Source organism: Babylonia areolata, unplaced genomic scaffold (genome assembly GCF_041734735.1).
Source record: "Babylonia areolata isolate BAREFJ2019XMU unplaced genomic scaffold, ASM4173473v1 tig00002737_3, whole genome shotgun sequence".
Taxonomy (NCBI): Eukaryota; Metazoa; Mollusca; class Gastropoda; order Neogastropoda; family Buccinidae; genus Babylonia; species Babylonia areolata.
Window position 1 is genome coordinate 36539 of NW_027468378.1, and position 22309 is coordinate 58847.

Below are 22309 nucleotides of genomic sequence, written 5' to 3' on the forward strand. Positions count from 1 at the left end.
ATCACCACTTCCTTCCACGATTTTTTTTCTTCTTTTTTGTTTTCTATTTATAACAATACATTTAATTTTCTGAGAATTATTTTAGATACATACATCATTATCCCTTTCTTTCTTTGATTCTGTGGTTTATAAGGGACTATTTATTTTAAAATCAGGTCAAGGGCAACTACTCACGTGAAAGAGAGGTGAAAATGAAACTAAAAGGGAGACGTGACTACGGCAAATCGCTGTGACATTGAACATTTTTCCAGTGAAGTTGATTACTGTTTTTTAGTTTACATATATTAATGCCTTCGATACAAAGTTTTGTTGTAGTATTGTTACACTAGTTATGTTACTATTGCCTCCTACTGACTCAGTACAACTGTTAACACTTCTAGAACGCGTAGACCCACAAAATGCAAGGCTGTTCGATGCAGGACTGATAAACCCAAAGCCAACACCCACCGCAGAGACCATGTTTCAGTAACTTGAATGCCCATTTCTAAACCCAATGGAAAATAAGACCGAATAATTACACTCTGCAAATTTAGGCTTAGACGAGGCACTTAAACTCCAAATTTGATTTCTCCACCACTCCCACCCCCTCCCCATCCCCCTGCGCTATTTCTGAGCAGAATACCCTGTCAATCATTCAATGATCAAAACATGATACATCACACATTATATATATATATATATATATATATATATATATATATATATATATATATGCACATCTTTGAGACACGTATACCTGTTCAAATATAGTCACATGACCTCAAACATCATACAGTTCAAGTTCAAGTACATCTTGTCATGGTGATAGTCAATGTTGCTACAGAGTGCAAGGTCAGTCTTGTTCAGGTTAGTTTCCAATGCTTTATTTTTCTCAGAAAGTAATCTTCAGTTCCATTTACACTGCCAACATCAAATTCTGATCAGTTGATGATATTACCACACTGCTGGTAATTGGGAGGGAGGGGGGTGGAAGCCATTGTGGAGCAGATGAGGAAGTGGAAAAAATTGAGAGGGAGATACTTTCTGATAGCATTTTCACATCTACTGCTAATCCAGTCCAGCTTCTTTAGCGGTTCCTGTGAATATACCTGACTGGCATAGTTGTTGTCATCATCAGCCTGCCTTAACATCCTGTGGTCCTGATGGATTAGGGCAGGTGTTGGTGGAGCTGAGAAATGAATGCCTCAAGAAAGTGGGTCATGGCAAAATGGTTCAAGTCACAGGCTGACTCATAGGAAGACGCTGTTCTGTCTTCCAAGCTATTTCAGTGGTAGTCTCCCTTCACTCATCCAACTTAACCCTTGTAACCACAGCCATGTATGTCTTCCAAGCTATTTCATTGATAGTCTTCTATTACTCATCCCACTTAACCCTTACACAGCCATGCCAAGGCCAATATATGCAGGGCATTTTTCATCTTTGCATAACCAACTGACAGCTGAAATGGATTTAGAGTTTATTAATGTGTGTGTTTTTAATCATATTTTTTTATGCAGACATATGATATTCCTGAAGCAGGTTCAGACCAGCACTGTAACAGGGCTTGGTTGCATAAGTAGTCTTTGTAGTGTTAAATTTGTTTATCATCGAAAATGTTCCATAGTCTATAGAATTAGCACAGAGTTTGGGATGTTCCTAACGCTATACAAACTTGAGATAAGCTAACATAGCACATGCAACCCAACCCTGTTCTGTAAGCTTATGGATATTGAACTGTGGTACATTTAATGTCCTGTGCTTCATCATTTTCAAATTTCTAGGCTGTTCACTAGGCATCATGTTCTCTGGAATACTGAGTGCCTGTTCATATTCAACACAGTTGTTTTGGGGGGTTTTTTGTTTTGTTTTTCTCTTTTAAGAAATAAGCAGTCCACTACTGATGTCATGACACTGGAAGTCTGATCGTGACCTGAGCTGGTGACATGGCCATGGCCAACATCACTGTGGTGGACTTCTCTCCCCCTGACAGCATCATGGTCAACGTGTGGTTCAAATCCTCCCAGGTGTCCTACCAGCTGCACCGCTGCAGCACAGTGGGGGAGCTGCGACAGCGTGTGGCCACGGACCACGGTGTGCCACCGGCCGAAATGAGGATCCTGCTGGGTGGCCGTGTGCTGGATGACGGCTTGACCATTCAGGTGATCACTGAGGACATGGCTCCAGATTATTTCTTTGAGGGGAGGGTGGGAGTTTTTTTTAAAAGTACAGTGTTCCTGAAAATCAAAGCGTTCTCTCTCTCTATTTCTCTCAGTATCTCTCTCTGTCTCTCTTTCCTCTTTCTGTCTGTCTGTCTGTCTCTATCTCTCTCTGTTTATATATGTATATATATATATATATATATCTGTATCTGTGCCCCTCTCTTTCTCTGTCTCACTGTGTCTGTCTGTTCTCTGTCTATGCCTTTCTCTCTCTCTCTCTTTCTTTCTCTCTCTCTCCTCTGTACCCATTTCTTTCTCTGTTTGTCTCTCTGTGTTTCTGTCTGTTCTCTATTTGTATGCCTCTCTCTCCCTCCCACCCCCCAACCCCCTCTCTGTCTCTCTGCCCTTCTCTTTCTCTGTCTTTCTGTGTTTCTCTCTGTCTGTTCTCTATTTGTATGCCTCTTTGTCTCTGTCTGTCTGTCTGTCTCTCTCTCTCTCTCTCTCTCTCTCTCTCTCTAAATATAAGAACATTTATATGCGTATGTGTTTGTTGTCTCTTAGATCAACGGCAGATGTGTAAGTTGGCAAAAGTGCTAATGTCTTCACTGTTGGAAAATAAAGATTCATTCATTCATTCATTCATTCTGTCTTCCTCTCTCTCTCTTAGTCTCTCTCTTCCACCCCACCCCTCGTTCTCTCTGCCCCTCTCTTTGTCTCTCTGTCTGTCTCTGTGCCTCTCTCTCTCTTTCTCTCACTCTCTCTCTCTCTCTCTCTCTCTCTCTCTCTCTCTGCCCCTCTCTCTCCATTTCTTGTGTACAGGCCAGTGGCCTTGCAGTGAAATTGCTGAGTTCTCTCTCTCTCTTCTTTCTGTTTCAAGATTGTAAGCAGTGAAGTGTTCTGCTTTGTTTCGTTAACAAACTGGCCAGATTAAAAACACACCAACAAGAATAGAATTAGATGTCAGCATATATGTGTTTTTGTGAGTGTGTGTGTTTGTGTATATACATGTATGTTTGTGTGTATTCAGGCCAGTGGTGTTGGCATGGAAAGCACACTATTTGCCATCCAGCAGAGATCATCCTCAATGTCAAAACCATCAGCCACAGTGACATCAGCTGCACTGTCATCGCCCCCTCTGTCAACAACAACAACAGCACAAGCACCACTACCGGCAGCAGTGGTGTCTCACTCCGCCAACCATCCGGAGACTGCAGTTACAGGGGCAGCAACCTGTCTGTCTGCCCCGTCTACGACACACCATGACGGTCAGTTTGTAGTGTTGTATTTTTATTTGTATTTGTATTTCTTTTTATCACAGCAGATTTCTCTGTGTGAAATTCGGGCTGCTCTCCCCAGGGCCACCCATTTTTTTTTCTTTTTTTTTCCTGCGTGCTGTTTTATTTGTTTTTCCTATCGAAGTGGATTTTTCTACAGAATTTTGCCAGGAACAACCCTTTTGTTGCCATGGGTTCTTATATATGCGCTAAGTGCATGCTGCACACGGGACCTCAGTTTATCGTCTCATCTGAATGACTAGCACCCAGACCACCACTCAAGGTCAAGTGGAGGGGGAGAAAATGTTGGCGGCTGAGCCATGATTCGAACCAGCGTGCTCAGATTCTCTCGCTTCCTAGGCGGACGTGTTACCTCTAGGCCACCACTCCACATTTCTCTGTCCTTCGGTTTTTATTCTGTTCCTGTTTATCTCTTTCTTTCTGCGTGTGTCTGTGTGTGTGGGGGGGGCATGTATGTGTTTGTGTGCTCACGCATATGTGGGCGTGCATCCGAATATGTCTCTGTGTGTGTCTGTACATATGTGTTTGTGTTTGTCTTTCACCAAAACCTTTCACCGTTCAAAAGTAACTACATCGACCTATATATAAATATGCATGTATAGTTTTGACATTGGCATGTACAGCGAAATGATGGGTGCAATAGGCAAGTGGTTAATTCATTGGACTTTCAATCTCAGGGTCCCAGGTTTGAATCTCAGTAACAGCTCCTGGAGGGTGGGGATTTTTCCGATCTCCCAGGTCAACATGTGCAGAACTGCTTGTGCCTGAACCCCCTTCATATGTATACACAAACAGAAGATCAAAAGCACATTGAAGATCCTGTAATCCATGTCAGCATTTGGTGGGTTATGGAAACAAGAACATACCCGGCATGCACACCTGTGAAAACGGAGGATGGTTGCCTACATGGCGGGGTAAAAATGGTCATACATGTAAAAGCCCACTCATGTACATATGACTATGAGTGAACATGGGAGTTGCAGCCCACGAGCGAAGAAGAAGAAGTGCAGTAAAATAGTGAACCACTGTGTTGTGTGCAGCATGTCGACAGCAGCTGTCTGACCAGTACTACGTGTACTGCAAGGTGTGTGGTCAGGTGCGCGCCGGTCGCCTGCGCGTGAAATGCAGCGTGTGTGAGGGAGGAGCTGTTCTTCTGGACTCAGTCAGTCTGCCTCTTCTTTCATCTGCCTGTCTGCTTTTACGTTGATCACTTTGTCAGTCTGTCTCAGTTGTATACAAATTTGAAGTTCAATTGTCTGTCTCAGGTACATTGAACATTTCAAGTCTGTCTGACCAATTACCTCAGTTATATTGAAACTTTTAATGAAATTTGATTGTCTGTCAGTCTATTTCGGTTATGTTCACATTTGAAGTTTAAATGAATGTTCATCTAACCTACTTATATTCAATTTCGAAGATAAATTATCTGCTCACCTATTTCAATTACATTCAAACTTTGATTTTTAATTGTCTCTCCCTCTGTCGCAATTATATTCCAACTTCAGAGTTTAATTATCTGTCCATGTATCTCATTTACATTCAGATTTGAAGTTTGTCTTTCCATCTGTCTCAGTTGTATTCAGTTTTGAAGTTAAATTGTCTGTTCATCTCTGTCAGTTACACTTTAAATCTTAACTGTCTATCTATTGAAGTTATATTCAAATTTTATGTTTAATTGTCTGTCGATCTGTTGTCCATTTATCTCAGTTATATTCAAAATTGAAATCTAAGTGTCTGTTTGTCTGATATATATTCAAAATTGAAGTTCATTGTCTGTACATCTATTTCATTTATATTCAGATATGAAGTTTAATTGTACTTGTGTGTGACTGTGTGTTTGTGTGTGTGTGTGTGAGACTCTGTGTGTGTGTGTGTGTGTGTGTGTGTGTGTGTGTGTGTGACTCTGTGTGTGTGTGTGTATGTGTCTGTGTGTGTGTGTGTGTGTGACTCTGTGTGTGTGTGACTCTGTGTGTGTGTGTGTGTGTGACTGTGTGTATGTGTGACTCTGTGTGTGTGTGACTGTGTGTGTGACTCTGTGTGTGTGTGTGTGTGTGTGTGTGACTGTGTGTGTGACTGTGTGTGTGTGTGTGTGTGACTCTGTGTGTGTGTGACTCTGTGTGTGTGTGTGACTCTGTGTGTGTTTGACTCTGTTTGTGTGTGTGTGTGACTCTGTGTGTGTGTGTGTGTGTGCGACTCTGTTTGTGTGTGTGTGTGACTCTGAGTGTGTGTGTGTGACTCTGTGTGTGTGTATGTGTGTGACAGGATCCGGGGGGCTGGGAGGATGTGCTGACTGTCGGACACCTGACCGGCAGCTGTCAGTCCCTGCAGTGCGAGGGATGCCAGCCGGTGTGTACCTCCTGCTTGCCTGTCTGTCTGTCACTCTGTCCCGCTCTTTGTCAGCAGAACTCCCGAAAAGCAGACACTGTGTTGATGAACTTACAAGATATATATATCACAGCACTTGGGTCTACAAAGTTTGCAGTGTTCTTTACAAACTTGGATTCGCAATTGTGTGGGAAATGTGAGGGGTTGGGGGTCGTTAGGGGGGTGGGGGTAAACACAAGATTATTCATTATCAAATTTAAATGAAAGACTTATTGATTGTTTCAACCGAGACTTGCATGCTGCTCTCCATAATTTTTACTATGTTTATTCACTGTTCAATCACAAGTTGCCTGTAAGTGCATATCTCAGCCAAATACCAGTTGTTCATGTTAAAAAAAGTGTTTACAAAATTCAGGGTAGGAATGTCACCACAAAATGTCTGTTTCATAAACTTCAAAGTGACAGCTGTTGATGACACTTATAACTGTTCATTTTGGTACAGATGTTACTGAATGTTGGAGATGTGTAACTTTTTTTTGTCATGCTTCTTACATAACTTATTAGCTGTGTGGCGAAAGTGAATGAATGTCAGTCATCTTTCACTTGTTGTCATGCTGCTGACAGAAGGTACCTGCTTGTGCGACAGATGTTTTACTTCAAGTGTGCGGAGCAGCATGGCGGCAGCGGAACGGTGGTGGCGCTGCGTCACATCATGCCCAACCGACGCTCCGTACCGTGCATGACCTGCGAGGACGTCATGTCAGTGTTGCTTGCTGTCATCCTCTGCCTTTTCCTCTGTCTGTCTGTTCCCTTTGTGTATAGTCTGCCCGGCCCCTCTGTTCAATCTCTCTCTTTTCTGTATTATCCGAATTCAGTTTTTTTGTTGTTGTTTTTTTCCGTTTGTCAAAGGAAACATGAAGGGGAGTGCATTTGAAATTTGGGAAATGATGCTAGGCTGCTATGATGACATGGTTACTTATATAGCACCTTTCCTTGGTTGGGGACCAAGCTCTAAGCATTTCACAAACACCGGGTCATTTGCACAACAGGCTGCCTACCTGGGTAGAGCCGATTGACAGCTGCCATTGGGCGCTCATCATTTGTTTCCTGTATCATTCAATCAGGTTTCAGGCATGCACGCATACACACTCAGACAGACATGTGACATTTTACGTGTATGAGGTTCTGAAATGGGAAAGGTGACAAGGTGATATGAATGTTCATTGATCTGCTTTCAGTGTCAGTTTCAAGGGCGTTAACTCCTTCAACCCTCACTCAAGCATTGCTCTGATGTCAAGATTAGTCTCATTAAAACAGTTTTCACATTTCTACATATGTATAAACCCGAAGGGAAGGGAACTAACTTGTACAGTTTTTATAGACGTGATTTGGAGGAAAAAACAGTATGTTTTTCTGCGGTTTTTTTTCACAGCAGTAAAGCATGAAGCCTGCCGAGGCTGTGAACTCCAGGTTTGAATGGATACATATTTGAGTCTTAATTTTGGTGTCAAATTCCAGTGATGTTGCTAAGGGAGAAGTTGGATCAATGAATTTGGAAATGATTTATAAGGCCTGACCATCTTGTTTAGTTCTTCCTATGGTCACTAGTATGCACTAGTGGGCTTTTGTGTATATGACCTTTTTAACCCCCACCATGTAGGCAGCCAAACTCCGTATTTGGGTGGAGGGGTGTTGGGGGTGAGGGTGGGGGTGCATGGTCTTGTTTCCATAACACACCAAATGCTGACATGGATTACAGGATCCTTGACTTGTGTATTTAACCTTCTCCATGCATATACACATGAAGGGGGTTCAGGCTTTAGCAGATCTTCACATGTTGACCTGGTAGATCAGAAAATCTCCACCTTTACCCAGCAGTTGCCATGACCAGGATTTAACCCTAGGACCTACGGTTTTTGCACCCGTCGTTTAGTTCTGATGTGTTGAACTGGTGATGTTCATGTATTCATCCAGTCAGGTTTTTTAAAAATTTTTTTTTTTTTAATTAATTTTTTTTAACAGTTATGCCTGCTTCTCCACCCAAACACAGTGTAGTACTGGGATAGTATAAATATAGAAATGTCACTGTGGTTGGTTTTTGCAGCCAGAAGACGGGTGCAATAGCCAAGTTGTTAGAGCATTGGACTTTCAATCTGAAGGTCCCTGGTTCAAATCTCGGTAATGGCACCTGGTGGGTAAAGGGTGGAGGTTTTTCTGATCTCCCAGGTCAACATCTGTGCAGACCTGCTTGTGCCTGAACCCCCTTCATGTGTATAAGCAAGCACATCAAATACACACGTTAAAGATCCTGTTATCCATGTTGGCATTCAGTGGGTTATGGAAACAAGAACATACCCAGTAAGCACACACCTGAAAATGGAAAATAGCTGCCTACATAGCGGTGTAAAAATGGTCTTATATGTAAAAGCCCACTCGTGTACATACAAGTGAATGTGGGAGTTGCAGCCCACGAACAAAGAAGATGAGGCAGCCGGAACAAATGAGTGATGGTTATAGCGCATTGGGTTATGCTGCTGGTCAGGCATCTGCTTGGCAGATGTGGTATAGCGTATATGGATTTGTCCGAACACAGTGATGCCTCCTTGAGCTACTGAAACTGAAACTGAAACTATTCACGTTGGTGCTAGGACCAGTATTTTGTTTTGTTGTTGTTCATTTGTTTATTTGTTTTTTTGGTTTTTGTGTGTGCTCACTTCAATCTCATAGTTGTCTGCCACTGTGATCAGGAGCCCAGTAGTTGTCTTCCCCTGTGAGTGGAGCCACGTGATGTGTGTGGGATGCTTCAAGATGTACTGCTCCATCCGGCTGAAGGAGCGGGGATTTCAGCACACAGCGCAGTATGGCTACACCCTGCCCTGCCCAGGTCTGTACAGTGTCAGTGTTTGTTGGACTGCTGGTGGCCTTTGGTTGGCGGGCTTTTTTTTTTTTTTTTTTTTTTTTGTCAACCTTGTGGGAGGTTGTAATGTGTTTTGGGTTTGGGGGTGATGTCGTGAATTAGAATTTTGATTATTATGTGATAGACTGCAGTTTTGTTGAGGTTTTTTTGGGGGGGAGGGGAGTGGGGGGGGAGGGGGGGTATAATCATTTTATAAAATGCTGTATGTATTTTAAAACTTGTGGTAGGTTGTAGTGCGTTTTTTGGGACCATGTAGTAAATTATAATTTTGTTTATTATATAGACTGCCGTTTTGTTTGGGGTTTTTGTTGTTTGTTTGTTTTTTTTTTGTTTTGTTTTTTACTCATTTATGAAATGCTGTATGTTTTCTTGAATTATGTGATATATTATAGAATGACATTTGAGGACTGCATTTTTTTTCTTGTGAAGTAAGTTTCAGTGTATATTTTTAGTATGTGGTGTACTGCAAATGTATGTTTTTGATCATGTGGTAGATGGCAGTGAGAGTTTTCTTTTTTTATGGAATAGACCACTGTTTTCTTCTATTTTCTTTTAATTAAAAAAAACCACAACAAATTATACATTGCAGTGTGACATGTTTTAGGCATGTTAAATCTGGTGCAGCCCATAACTCTCCAGACTGGATTTTGTTGCTGGGGCCTATAGTCTGCTTCCTACATGCACGCAGGTGGTCACTGGGTTCCACAGTTTCCTCTAACAAGAGGAGAACCTCTGGCCTGACGCCGACAGTCATCCAAACTGAGGTCCTATGTACGGCATGCGCACAGAGCATGCATGATAACCCACAGCATCAAAAGGGTTGTCCCTGGAAAATTTGTGTAGAAAAATCCACTTTGATAGGAATAACAAATACACTTGCAGGCAGAAGAAAGAAGGGGGTGTGGGGGAGGTTTTGCTGCACTGTGGTGGTTTGTTCCCCTGGGGAGAGCAGCCTGAATTTCAGAGAAATCTGTTGTGACAAAAAGTGATACAGTGCGAACAATATGATGCTATACAATACAGTACAGTGCAACACAGCACAACACAACACAGTACCACTTCACAACAATATGTACCCCCCTCCATAAGGTATATCAAGACTGTGTATTTTGGTGTATCATTTCCTGTTATATAGCTGTTTAGATGGAATGAGTTGTTACATATGAGGTTCCTTTTGTTTTAATGGAGATCATAATGTGGTTAATGCTCTTTTTCCATTTTGTGTTGCTTGACATGCATTAAGTGATGCGAAGTGTCAACAGTTCCATGGTGATGCTAATACAATGCTTATTATTTGTTATAACATTGCATCACTATCAGTATCTGCTGACAGTGTTTTCTCCTTGACCTTGGGAAAAAAAAGAAACAAAACAAAACAAAAAAACCTGTTTCCCTCTGTCAACAGCCAGGGAGAGCAGTGTGAATTTCACACAGAGAAATCTGTTGTGACAAAAAATGATACAGTGGATACAATACCATATAATACAACAGAACACAATACAATACAAGACAACACAACACAATGCATCAATCCAACACAACACAGCACAACACAACACAATAACAATACCACACAACACAGCACAGCACAACACAGCACAGCACAACACAGCACAGCACAACACAACACAACACAACACAACACAACACAACACAACACAACACAGCACACAACACCACACAACACAACACAACACAACACAACACAACACAACACAACACAATAACACAATACAGCACACCACAGCAAACCCGTTTCCCTCTGTCAACAGCCGGTTGCTCCCGGTCGTACATCCAGGAGCAGCACCATTTCTGTGTGCTGGGGGAGGGGCACAACACAACACAGCACAGCACAACACCACACACCACAATGCAACACAACACAACACAATAACAATACCACACACCACAACACAGCACAACACAGCACAGCACAGCACAACACACAACACAATGCAACACAACACAACACAGTAACAATACCACACAGCACAACATAGCACAGCACAGCACAACACAACAAAACACAACACAATACAACACAACACCACACAACACAACACAATAACACAATACAGCACACCACAACAAACCCGTTTCCCTCTGTCAACAGCCGGTTGCTCCCGGTCGTACATCCAGGAGCAGCACCATTTCTGCGTGCTTGGGGAGGGGCAGTACGAGCGCTACAAGGACTTTGCCGCTGAGGAGTGTCTGATGGCGGAGGGGGGCGTGTTCTGCCCGCGCCAGGAGTGCGCCTCGGGCTTTCTGCTGGGCTCTGCAGACACCCGCGTGGTCTGCCCCCACTGCAAGGTGTGTGTGGGTGGGTGTATTTGTTTGTGCTTGAGCAGAGCATATGTGTGTAAGTTTGTGTATGTGTTTATGTATGTGAATGTGTGTGTGTATGTGAGTGTGTGTGTATGGGTGTAGGGGAGGGGAGGTGAGGGGGGCTGTATGGGTGTGGGGGTGTGTGTATTTGAGTGTGTTTGAGCAGAGCATGTGTGTGTAAGTTTGTGTATGTGTTTATGTATGTGAATGTTTGTGTGTATGGGTGTGGGGATGTGTGTATATATATACATGTGTGTGTGTGTGTGTGTGTGTGTGTGTCTCCTTGAGCCGTGAATGTGCATGTATGTGTGCTTGAGCAGATCATGTGTGTGTGTATGTATGAATGTGTGTGTGTGTGTATGCTTGAGCAGAACATGTGTGTGTGTAGGTATGTGTGTGTGTGAGTATATGTGTGTGTGTGTGAGTATATGTGTGGGTTTGACTATGTTTATGTGTGTGTGTGCTTGAGCATGTGTGTGTCTGTTCCATCTTCCCCTTTTTGAATATGGATCTAACATATAAATTTCATTGTTTATATTCCCATCTTTCTGTGGAGTTGCTTGTCAAAGATATGGATCTTCCATGGAGATGAAGTTCAATGCTGAGAATATCGTTAGTGAGGATCTAACTGTGCTTTTGTATCTGGAAAGCGTTGTCCATGGCTGTCCGTACATGTAAGTGTAGTGATGTGCACACAGTTATAAACACAAAAAAATGTATTTAGTATCTCCACATAGGTGGACTAAAAGTTTGAACAGGACAGGAATCCAGACCTCTGTCGGAGTTTGCACCAGTAGGTCATTGTAGGTATGTTAGATTAAACATTATCTTTGGGGGAAAAAATATATTCCAATCTTGATGTCAAGTCAATTTTCAAAGTGTCTCGGTGTGAAGTACATGGTCTCTACTGTTTCCACCCTCCAAGTTAAAATTTCCTGAAGTGCTAAATGAATCCACAGTATTGAAATTCATGTGACAGTATGTGTGTGTGTGTGTTGTTGTTGTTGTTTTTTTGTTTTTTTGTTTGGCTGGAGAGGGAATTGAATAGGGAAGTCAGTTTGATGTTGGTGTGTTTTCAAAACGGGTCAGACATGTGATTTACCAGCGGACTCAGATTTTATCAAGTCTCAGGAGCATACACGTTGTGCATGCAAGCACACATGCATGTGCATGCATGGACACATTTGCGTATGAAAACATGCGTATGCATGCAGTCATATAGTAAAATACACTTGCACACACACACATACACAGACATACATACACATATGCACATACACACACACATATACATACAGTGAGCCCACAAGCACTTGCACAGACATACACTCACTCACACACACAAACACACACACATACACATACGCATATACCCACATTCACACACACACACACACACAGAGAACACACAAGCACACACATACACATACATACACACACACACACACACACAGTACACAGAACATACAAGCAACTAAAACAAAGTGATATAGCAGGAACGTGTGAGAGATGCCCACAGAACAAACCTCATGCTGTGTGCAGTTTGTGTTCTGCCGACGCTGCCGGAGAGACGGCCATGACGGTACCTGTCGTCCTGTCAGCGCCACCACACTGCAGCCTCAGGTAACGACTGTGTGTCATTTCTGTCTCTGCTTTCCACTTGTCTCAGGTAACTTCTGTGTCTTTTCTGTCTCTGTTTTCCACTTGTCTCAGGTAACTACTGTGTCTTTTCTGTCTCTGTTTTCCACTTGTCTCAGGTAACGACTGTGTGTCTTTTCTGTCTCTGTTTTCCACTTGTCTCAGGTAACGACTGTGTCTTTTCTGTCTCTGCTTTCCACTTGTCACAGGTAACTTCTGTGTCTTTTCTGTCTCTGTTTTCCACTTGTCTCAGGTAACTACTGTGTCTTTTCTGTCTCTGTTTTCCACTTGTCTCAGGTAACTACTGTGTCTTTTCTGTCTCTGCTTTCCACTTGTCTCAGGTAACGACTGTGTCTTTTCTGTCTCTGTTTTCCACTTGTCTCAGGTAACTACTGTGTCTTTTCTGTCTCTGCTTTCCACTTGTCTCAGGTAACTACTGTGTCTTTTCTGTCTCTGCTTTCCACTTGTCTCAGGTAACTACTGTGTCTTTTCTGTCTCTGCTTTCCACTTGTCTCAGGTAACTACTGTGTCTTTTCTGTCTCTGCTTTCCACTTGTCTCAGGTAACTACTGTGTCTTTTCTGTCTCTGCTTTCCACTTGTCTCAGGTAACTACTGTGTCTTTTCTGTCTCTGCTTTCCACTTGTCTCAGGTAACTACTGTGTCTTTTCTGTCTCTGCTTTCCACTTGTCTCAGGTAACTACTGTGTCTTTTCTGTCTCTGCTTTCCACTTGTCTCAGGTAACTACTGTGTCTTTTCTGTCTCTGCTTTCCACTTGTCTCGGGTAACTACTGTGTCTTTTCTGTCTCTGTTTTCCACTTGTCTCAGGTAACTACTGTGTCTTTTCTGTCTCTGTTTTCCACTTGTCTCAGGTAACTACTGTGTCTTTTCTGTCTCTGTTTTCCACTTGTCTCAGGTAACGACTGTGTGTCTTTTCTGTCTCTGCTTTCCACTTGTCTCAGGTAACTACTGTGTCTTTTCTGTCTCTGCTTTCCACTTGTCTCAGGTAACGACTGTGTGTCTTTTCTGTCTCTGCTTTCCTCTCACCTCAGATAACTGCTTTCTTTTCTCCCACTGCTTTCCACTTGTTTCAGTTAACTACTGTCTTTTCTGCTTCAAATTTCCACTCGTCTGAAGTAACTACTGTCTTTTCCCTCATTGCTTTCCACTTGTCTCAGGTAACTAGTGTGTCTTTTCTTTCATTGCTTTCCACTTGTCTCAGGTAACTAGTGTGTCTTTTCTGTCTCTGTTTTCCACTTGTCTCAGGTAACTAGTGTGTCTTTTCTTTCATTGCTTCCCACTCGCCTCAGGTAACTTCTGTCTTTTCTGTCTCTGATCGTTCGTTTGTTCAGGATGTGTTGTATATGTGTGTCAGTTATGTGAAGCGGAGCTTGGTGTGTAGTATGTACACGTGTATCGATGACATACAGTGTTCTTTGTGGCAGTTCAGCGATGGGGAGTATGATGTGCTGTATATGTGTGTCTGTTACATGAAGCAGAGCTTGGTGTGTAGTGTGTACATGTGTCGATGAAGTTCAGTGTTCTGTGGCGGCAGGAGTTCAGTGACGCAGAACGTGCTAAGCGTGCACGGTGGGAGCAGCAGACGGCAGACACCATCCAGCAGACCACCAAGGGCTGTCCTGGCTGCGGCGCCCGCACCGAGAGGGACGGTCAGTCGTCTTCGTCTACTTCCTCCTTCATGGGCTGCCACGCCCACTTTCTCTCTTATTCACACGAGTGGGCTTTTACATGCGTGACCATTTTTACTGTTTTCATGGGCACAGTAGCCAAGCGTTGGACTTTCAATGTGGGGGTCCTGGGTTCGAATCTCGGTAACAGTGCATGGTGGGTAAAGGGTGGAGATTTTTCTGATCTCCCAGGTCAACATATGTGCAGGCCTGCTTGTGCCTGAACCCTCTTCTTGAGTAAAGGTACACATAAGATCAAATACGCTTATTAAAGACCCTGTAATCCATGTCAGCGTTGGGTGGATTATGGAAAGAAGAATATACCCAGCATGCACGCCCCTGAAAATGGAGTATGGCTGCCTACATAGCAGGGTAAAGAAATAAAACAGTCATACATGTAATATGTTACATGCCTGTCTGAGTGTGTATGTGTTAGTGCCTGAAATCTTATTGAATGACACAGGAAACGAATGATGAGCACCCAATGGCAGCTGTCAATCAGCTCTACCCAGGTAGGCAGCCTATTGTGCAAATGACCCAAGTTTGTAAAGTGCTTAGAGCTTGGTCTCCGACCGAGAATAGGCGCTATATAAGTATCCATACCATCATCATCATTCATCACAACCCCACCTTGTAAGCAGTCACACTCTGTTTTTGGAGGAGTTGGGTGTGCATGCCAGGTATGTTCTTGTTTTCATGACCCACCAAACACTGACATGGGTTACAGGATCTTTAATGTGCGTATTTGAGGTGCAGCTGGATGACAACGATGGTCATCATCGATCTCGATGGACACACCACTCACCCACTCATTTGATGTGTATGCATATACACATGAAGGGGGTTTCAGGCACCAGCAGATCTGCACATTTGTTGACCTGGGAGATTGGAAAAATCTCCACCCTTTACCCACCATGTGCCGTGACCAGGGTTCAAACCTGGGACCCTCAGATGGAAAGTCTGGTGCTTTAACCACTCGTGTGTTGACTAAAAAATGAAGAGACAGAGCAAGGGCAGTGAAGAGACAGATCATGACTAATGAAGAGACAGAGCACAAACAATGAAGAGACAGACCATGACTAATGAAGAGACAGAGCACAAACAATGAAGAGATAGAGCACAAACAATGAAGAGATAGAGCACAAACAATGAAGAGATAGAGCACAAACAATGAAGAGACAGACCATGACTAATGAAGAGATAGAGCACAAACAATGAAGAGATAGAGCACAAACAATGAAGAGACAGAGCACAAACAATGAAGAGACAGAGCACAAACAATGAAGAGATAGAGCACAAACAATGAAGAGATAGAGCACAAACAATGAACACAAACAATGAAGAGATAGAGCACAAACAATGAAGAGATAGAGCACAAACAATGAACACAAACAATGAAGAGACAGATTGTGACTAATGAAGAGATAGAGCACAAACAATGAAGAGATAGAGCACAAACAATGAAGAGACAGAGCACAAACAATGAAGAGACAGAGCACAAACAATGAAGAGACAGAGCACAAACAATGAAGAGATAGAGCACAAACAATGAAGAGATAGAGCACAAACAATGAAGAGATAGACCATGACTAATGAAGAGACAGAGCACAAACAATGAAGAGACAGAGCACAAACAATGAAGAGATAGATCATGACTAATGAAGAGACAGCACAAACAATGAAGAGATAGATCATGACTAATGAAGAGACAGAGCACAAACAATGAAGAGACAGACCATGACTAATGAAGAGACAGAGCACAAACAATGAAGAGACAGACCATGACTAATGAAGAGATAGAGCACAAACAATGAAGAGATAGAGCACAAACAATGAAGAGACAGAGCACAAACAATGAACAGATAGAGCACAAACAATGAACAGATAGAGCACAAACAATGAAGAGACAGAGCACAAACAATGAAGAGATAGAGCACAAACAATGAAGAGACAGACCATGACTAATGAAGAGATAGAGCACAAACAATGAACAGATAGAGCACAAACAATGAACAGATAGAGCACAAACAATGAAGAGATAGTGGGTGAACAAAGAAAAGCTAGAGCAGGAACAACCCAAGAGGTTGTGAAGAGATAAGAGCAAGAACAATGAAGATGTGTGGCAGGAGGGGAGCATATCCTTCTCTGCCTTCTCTCTTCCTCTGTCTCTGTCTCTGTCTCTGTCTCTCTCTCTCAGTGTTTTTGTTTTCCTTAATAGGCATTTTACTTTGTCCTTTTTTGTTACTAGGGGCTGGAGGCCTATGAAATAAAAATGTGTTCTTGTTAAAAAAAACAACAACCAAAAACAATGAAGATAAAGAGCATGAATAATGAAGAGATAGGCAGGAACAATCAAGAGATGGGTAGGAACAATGAAGAGATAGTGAAGAGATAGAGCATGAACAATGAAAAGGTAGAGCAGGAACAAATGAACTGTGAGAGACAGAGCAGGAACAATGAAGAGACAGAGCATGAACAATACAGAGCATGAACAATGAAGAGACAGAGCATGAACAATGAAGAGAACAGTGAAGAGATAGAGCAAGAACGGTGAAAAGACAGAGCATGAACAATGAAGAGAACAGTGAAGAGATAGAGCAAGAACGATGAAAAGACAGAGCATGAACAATGAAGAGAACAGTGAAGAGATAGAGCAAGAACGATAAAGAAACAGAGCATGAACAATGAAGAGAACAGTGAAGAGATAGAGCAAGAACGATGAAAAGACAGAGCATGAACAATGAAGAGAACAGTGAAGAGATAGAGCAAGAACGATGAAAAGACAGAGCATGAACAATGAAGAGACAGAGCATGAACAATGAAGAGAACAGTGAAGAGATAGAGCAAGAACGATGAAAAGACAGAGCATGAACAATGAAGAGAACAGTGAAGAGATAGAGCAAGAACGATGAAAAGACAGAGCATGAACAATGAAGAGAACAGTGAAGAGATAGAGCAAGAACGATGAAAAGACAGAGCATGAACACAGGTGAACGTGTTGCTGTTCCAGGCGGGTGCATGCACATGCGGTGCGCGCGGTGTGACGAGGAGTGGTGCTGGCTGTGTGTCAAGCCCTGGGACAGAGATTGTCAGGGTGCCCACTGGTTTGGTTAACAGCGTCCTCCCCCCCCGCCCTCCCCATCACCCCCTTCCTCACTCCACCCCCCCTCCCCTCCCCCCGCTTCCTTTGTCTTTTCCTGTTGAATTCTTTGTGTAATATCACATATGAGAAAAGATTGGGAATGAAACTACTACTACTACTACTGCTGCTGCTGCTGCTGCTGCTACTACTGCAACTACTACTACTACTACTACTACTTCATTCACTTAAAAGAATCAAATCTGGCTTGTATACAAGAGCTCACATGATAAGCATACCTGACAGTGTTATACATCTGTCTTTTTCTTTTTCATTCATTGTCTCATATTATATAATTATTGTGGATGAAAATATTGCTATGACTTCTACTATCTTATTCACTTTACATGCGTAAAGTTGGCCCGATTTCTTGTAAGTTTTTTGTTCATGCAGTGTGATCAGTTGAACAGAGAAAAAAAAATGTCTAGCTTTATTCAGTCTGCTGGCATGACAGAACCATTCTCACTGCAGTTTAATGGTGTCTTCAACTTCCTTTTCTCATTTGATTGTCCGTCTTCCAAGGACTATAAGTCAGCTGGCATGTCCCCTGACAATGTTTCCACCATTCCAAAAGTTAGGACAAACCGCAAGAGGTGTGAGTGTAGTTTTTTGTCGGTTTGTTTGTTTGTTTTGTTGTTGTTGCTTTTTTGTTGTTGTTGATGTTGTTGTTTAAAAACATCCCAGAGTGGGCAAGTGAATATTATCAGTATCAGAAATTTATCTGTTCCATGACATGAATGATTTCATTATATAGCTTTTGGCTGTATGTCTGCATTACCTGAATCAGAATGCTGAAATATATGCTGTGGATATGTATACATACAAACATATCATGTCACTGATGCAAGAAAGCTTTGAAGGTGTGTATATTGAAAATATTTAGCAGATATATTGTACAAAAAATAAAATAAGATAAAAAAAAAAAAATTTATAGTTAAATATTGTTATGTATAGTTTTGTATATGGTTTCAGTTTCTCAAGGAGGCATCACTGCGTTCAGACAAATCTATATACACTACACCACATCTGCTAGGAAGACGCCTAACTAGCACCATAACCCAACGTGCTGCTTAGACTATCAGAGTGGATTTCTTCTACAGAATTTTGCCAGATGCAATGTAAGAACATGGCAGAGGAAATCAGTCATGGTCAACCTCCAAGAACACCCCCAGTGAAGGCAACTTCCCCCTCTCAACAATCATTCTGTGGCTGATGTCTGTGAACTTGTTCATGTCTCTGGCTGTTTGTTTTTTTTATCTGTGCACCTCACTCCTCCCTGCATTTGATGATGATGATGAACTGAACAAGAACCAAAAACATTATTTTATGTATCTGTATATTGACAAAATTACCCTGTACTTCTTGAAACGTTAAATAGTGATGTGTTTGTTCCAGTGATTGTGCTCAATAAATTGTACATAATTTTCATTGTCTGGCTCCACGACTCCCATCTCAAGCCCCATCCCACCCCACCACCTTCCAGCATGCACCCCCCCACCCCCCGCCCCCCAGTCCCCTCCTCCTCCCTTCCCAGTCCAGTCACCTGTATATATTCCAGAAAGTTTCCCCCTTTTCTTTCTACCTATTTGCAGCCTAGGAGATGCTTTGTGAGATGTCTTGCAGTGAGACAGTGAAGTGTAAATACTGACATGGGTTCCAATTGCCCATGATGCAATATTGTTTACCAGTGTGCTTTCTTTGCTTGCATGCTGCATTTTTAAAAATTAAACTTTGTTATTCTGAATTGTTTAATCAAGAGATTGTAGAATGGCCAGATGATCTGTTGTCAGTATGCTACAGACACCATCGTTTCCATCAGATATTTGTTCGTCTTAATCTGTCGTAACCTCTTTTATCAGCACTGCTCCATTTTCTCTTCTTCTTCTTCATCTCCCTCAACCCTGTGCATTGTCATTCAGGCATCTCACAGAATTGTTCACTAGATTTCTGCAGGTCTGTCAGTTGTGTGTCAAAGCCTGGGTCTCTGCGTGTGGTTTTCCTGTCCGTTGTGTTGTATTGTCAGTCCATCGCTCTGCCTCCCTCCCTCAACCGTTCCTTGGAGGAATGTTTTTAGAAAGGCCATTGGATCTCGTTACAAGGCTATACCAGTGTAGTTTTCCTTTCTTGAATTAACCGATGTCAGCAGTTCTTCATAAAGTCCAATGTGCTGCTCGATGATTAGGCACACTTGCTCATTTGGGATGTGATCAGTTTAAATGTTGTTTAGTACCTAGAGAGGAGTGGCCTGCCCAGCATCGAAAGCCTGCTGATCCAGTGCCAGCTACGCTGGACAGGACATGTTGTCCGCATGACAGACAGCGGGATCCCGAAGATGCTTTTGTATGGCTAGCTGAAGGAAGGCCACCGCGAACTTGGAAGACCCTGCAAGCGCTTCAAGGACACCTTGAAGACAAACCTCAAAGCCTGTGACATAGACATCGCTTCCTGGGAAACTGATGCCCTTGACCGCTCTCGCTGGAGGATGCTGTGCTCTAGTGGCATAAAGACGTTTGAAAACAAGAGAACACTGGCCATTAAGCAGAAGTGTGAGCGAAGGAAGCAGGGCTCAGCTTCTGGAGACGTTTTCCCTTGAAACACCTGTGGGAAGTGCTGCGCATCCAGAATCAGCCTCTTCTCCTATATGAGGACACACACCGACAGATAAGCCTGCCTGCCTACTCATCTGTCAGTCTGACGGGAGACTCCATCATCAGTACCTTGTGATAACATCCCATTTCATCTCATTTGTATCTTTGTCCAGAAAATCTGTTACACTTCTTATTATGCTGGCTAGTCTCCTAAACTCGTATGCAGATGGTGAGATTTTTAACACTGGGTTGAGCACTGTGCCAATAGTTGTCCACTCTGCAGTGTGGGTTACCAACTTGGACCTTTTGTACATCAGATGTGTTTCTGATTTCATCTTTCTTTTTCGTTTGGAACAAATGGCAGAAGTGCTAGTAGTTCCAGCATGTCCTGTATTATTGGTCCTACAGAATTGTGGTGTGGTTAAATATTTCATGTCAATGATAATTGTGTGTGTCTATGTCCAGGACTGTTTGTTATACAGAGGTTTTACTTCATCTTGATCAATGCAAAGCTCAAGGATCTCTGTCTTACTGATGCAAATTCATAAATCATATGATTATTGTGTGTGTGTGTGTGTTGTTTTTTAATGACTGAGTGTGTGTGTTTTACAGGTTTGGCAGTGAATAATAATGAGCTGTAATCCAGACAGAATTCTGATTCAGTGCTTTGTTCTTTCTGTTGCATATCATAGTGTCAAGGGGAACAGACAAGTTGGTTATCTTTATGCTGAAACATATCCTGTTATGAAAGAGTGTATGATACCCCGATGATGTATTGCATGCAGATTAGGTGTGTAAAGCAAAAAAAAAAACATAAAAAAAATGGTTGGAAAGACTTGTCACCAATGTCAAGGGGACCAGAAGACCGTGGTCCAACTTGATTCAGGAACAAAAAGCAATGAACTTACTTTCCTCAAGGTGTGTGTGTGTGTGTGTGCATGCTTATGTGCATGTGTGCTTGCATGTGGTGTGGGAGTGTGTATGTGTATGTGTGTGTGTGTTTCTTGTCAATGCCCCCTGTATCAGCAGGAAAATGAAGCAGCACTGATTGTGTCTGTGTCTGCACAAGACCACAGTGCATGTCCCATATTTCTTTTCTATATTATCATCTGCTTCTTTTTTTTCTTTTGTAATCAAGAACTAAGCTTTCCAGGAAGTGAAACCACAGTTTAGCCTGTCAGAGCTTGCATTGTCTACCAAGACAGAAGGACATGGGAAAATCAACAAAGGGGGTTAGCATGGTGAATTGAGGGGGTAAAAGTGCAGGGTGTTAGGGTGGTGGACTGTGCTGGTAAGGGTGGTGGGTGTTAGGGTGGTGGATTGTGGGGTAATGGTGGTGGGGTGGTGGATTGTGGTGGGTGTTAGGGTGGTGGTTTGTTGAGGTAAGGGTGATGAGTGTTAGGGTGGTGGTTTGTTGGGGAAAGGGTGGTGGATTGTGAGGTAAGGGTGGTAGGGGGTGGATTGTGGGGTTGGAGTGGTGGATTGTGGGGTCGGGGTGTTAGGGTGGTGGATTGTGAGGTTGGGGTGGTGGATTGTGGGGTAAGGGTGTTAGGATGGTGGGGTAAGGGTGGAGGGTTGTGGGGTAAGGGTGGTGGTGTGGTGCATTGTGGGGTTAGGGTGGTGGATTATGGGGTAAGGGTGTTAGGGTGGTGGGGTCGCAGATTGTGGGGTAAGGATGGGTTGTGGGGTAAGGGTGGTGGGTTGGCAGACTGTGGGGTATGGGTGGAGGGCTGTGGGGTAAGGGTCTTGGGATGTTGGATTGGGGGGTAAGGGTGTTGGATTTGGGGTAAGGGTGGTGGAGGTTAGGGTGGTGCATTGTGGGGGTAAGGGTGTTGAGGGTAGAATGGAAAAGGTGGTGGTTAGTGACACAGACATACAGTGCCAGTAGGTGTGGGTGTTGCGCCCCGTACTGCCTCACGGATCAAGATGAAACGTAGCACTCTGATAACTTCTACTGTCTTCTCCCCTATATGAGGAAACCTAGAGGGGATGTGTCCCTAAGACCAGCAATTTAGTCAAGATCATTTTCATCAAAACTGACCATGCAGCTCTCTGCTACTCCACAGTGACAGAAATAAGTTGCAAGGCCCAGTATTTTGCTGATGGGCTGGCACTGACTGCTTGACATGGACCCAACAGATTCATTTTAGATAGTGTGGAATGTTCCAGTATTCCTCAACAGCCACTATCTCCCTCTCACTAGTACGAACGAAAAGAGATTTGTTTTATCTCTGGCAGAATCGGATAATATAACCTTAA

General features: G+C 42.9%; 1 protein-coding gene across 6 annotated transcripts; it reads left to right on the forward strand.

Annotated features, from left to right (window-relative positions):
- The first annotated feature begins 132 nt into the window (after positions 1-132).
- On the forward strand, positions 133-20931 carry LOC143278337 (E3 ubiquitin-protein ligase parkin-like). 6 transcript variants are annotated; one of them, XM_076583259.1, is made up of 11 exons: positions 133-185; positions 1860-2138; positions 3166-3403; positions 4474-4595; positions 5696-5779; positions 6405-6517; positions 8506-8642; positions 10789-10985; positions 12543-12623; positions 14191-14305; positions 17334-20931. In XM_076583259.1, the coding sequence occupies exons 2-11, from the start codon at positions 1923-1925 to the stop codon at positions 17435-17437; spliced, it is 1407 nt and encodes a 468-aa protein (XP_076439374.1). In that variant the 5' UTR covers positions 133-185; positions 1860-1922; the 3' UTR covers positions 17438-20931. The 6 variants fall into 6 exon arrangements, with proteins under 6 accessions (XP_076439374.1, XP_076439369.1, XP_076439370.1 ...); XM_076583254.1 differs by lacking the exon at positions 133-185 and adding an exon at positions 186-250; XM_076583255.1 differs by lacking the exon at positions 133-185 and adding an exon at positions 776-846.
- Positions 20932-22309: the final 1378 nt, after the last annotated feature.

Excerpts from the sequence above, each read along its gene's own strand:
- LOC143278337 (XM_076583259.1), top strand. The coding sequence starts at position 1,923 with ATGGCCATGGCCAACATCACTGTGGTGGACTTCTCTCCCCCTGACAGC. Across the intron at positions 3,404-4,473 it reads GTCTACGACACACCATGACG|CATGTCGACAGCAGCTGTCT; the intron begins GTCAGTTTGTAG and ends TGTTGTGTGCAG. Across the intron at positions 8,643-10,788 it reads CTACACCCTGCCCTGCCCAG|CCGGTTGCTCCCGGTCGTAC; the intron begins GTCTGTACAGTG and ends CTCTGTCAACAG.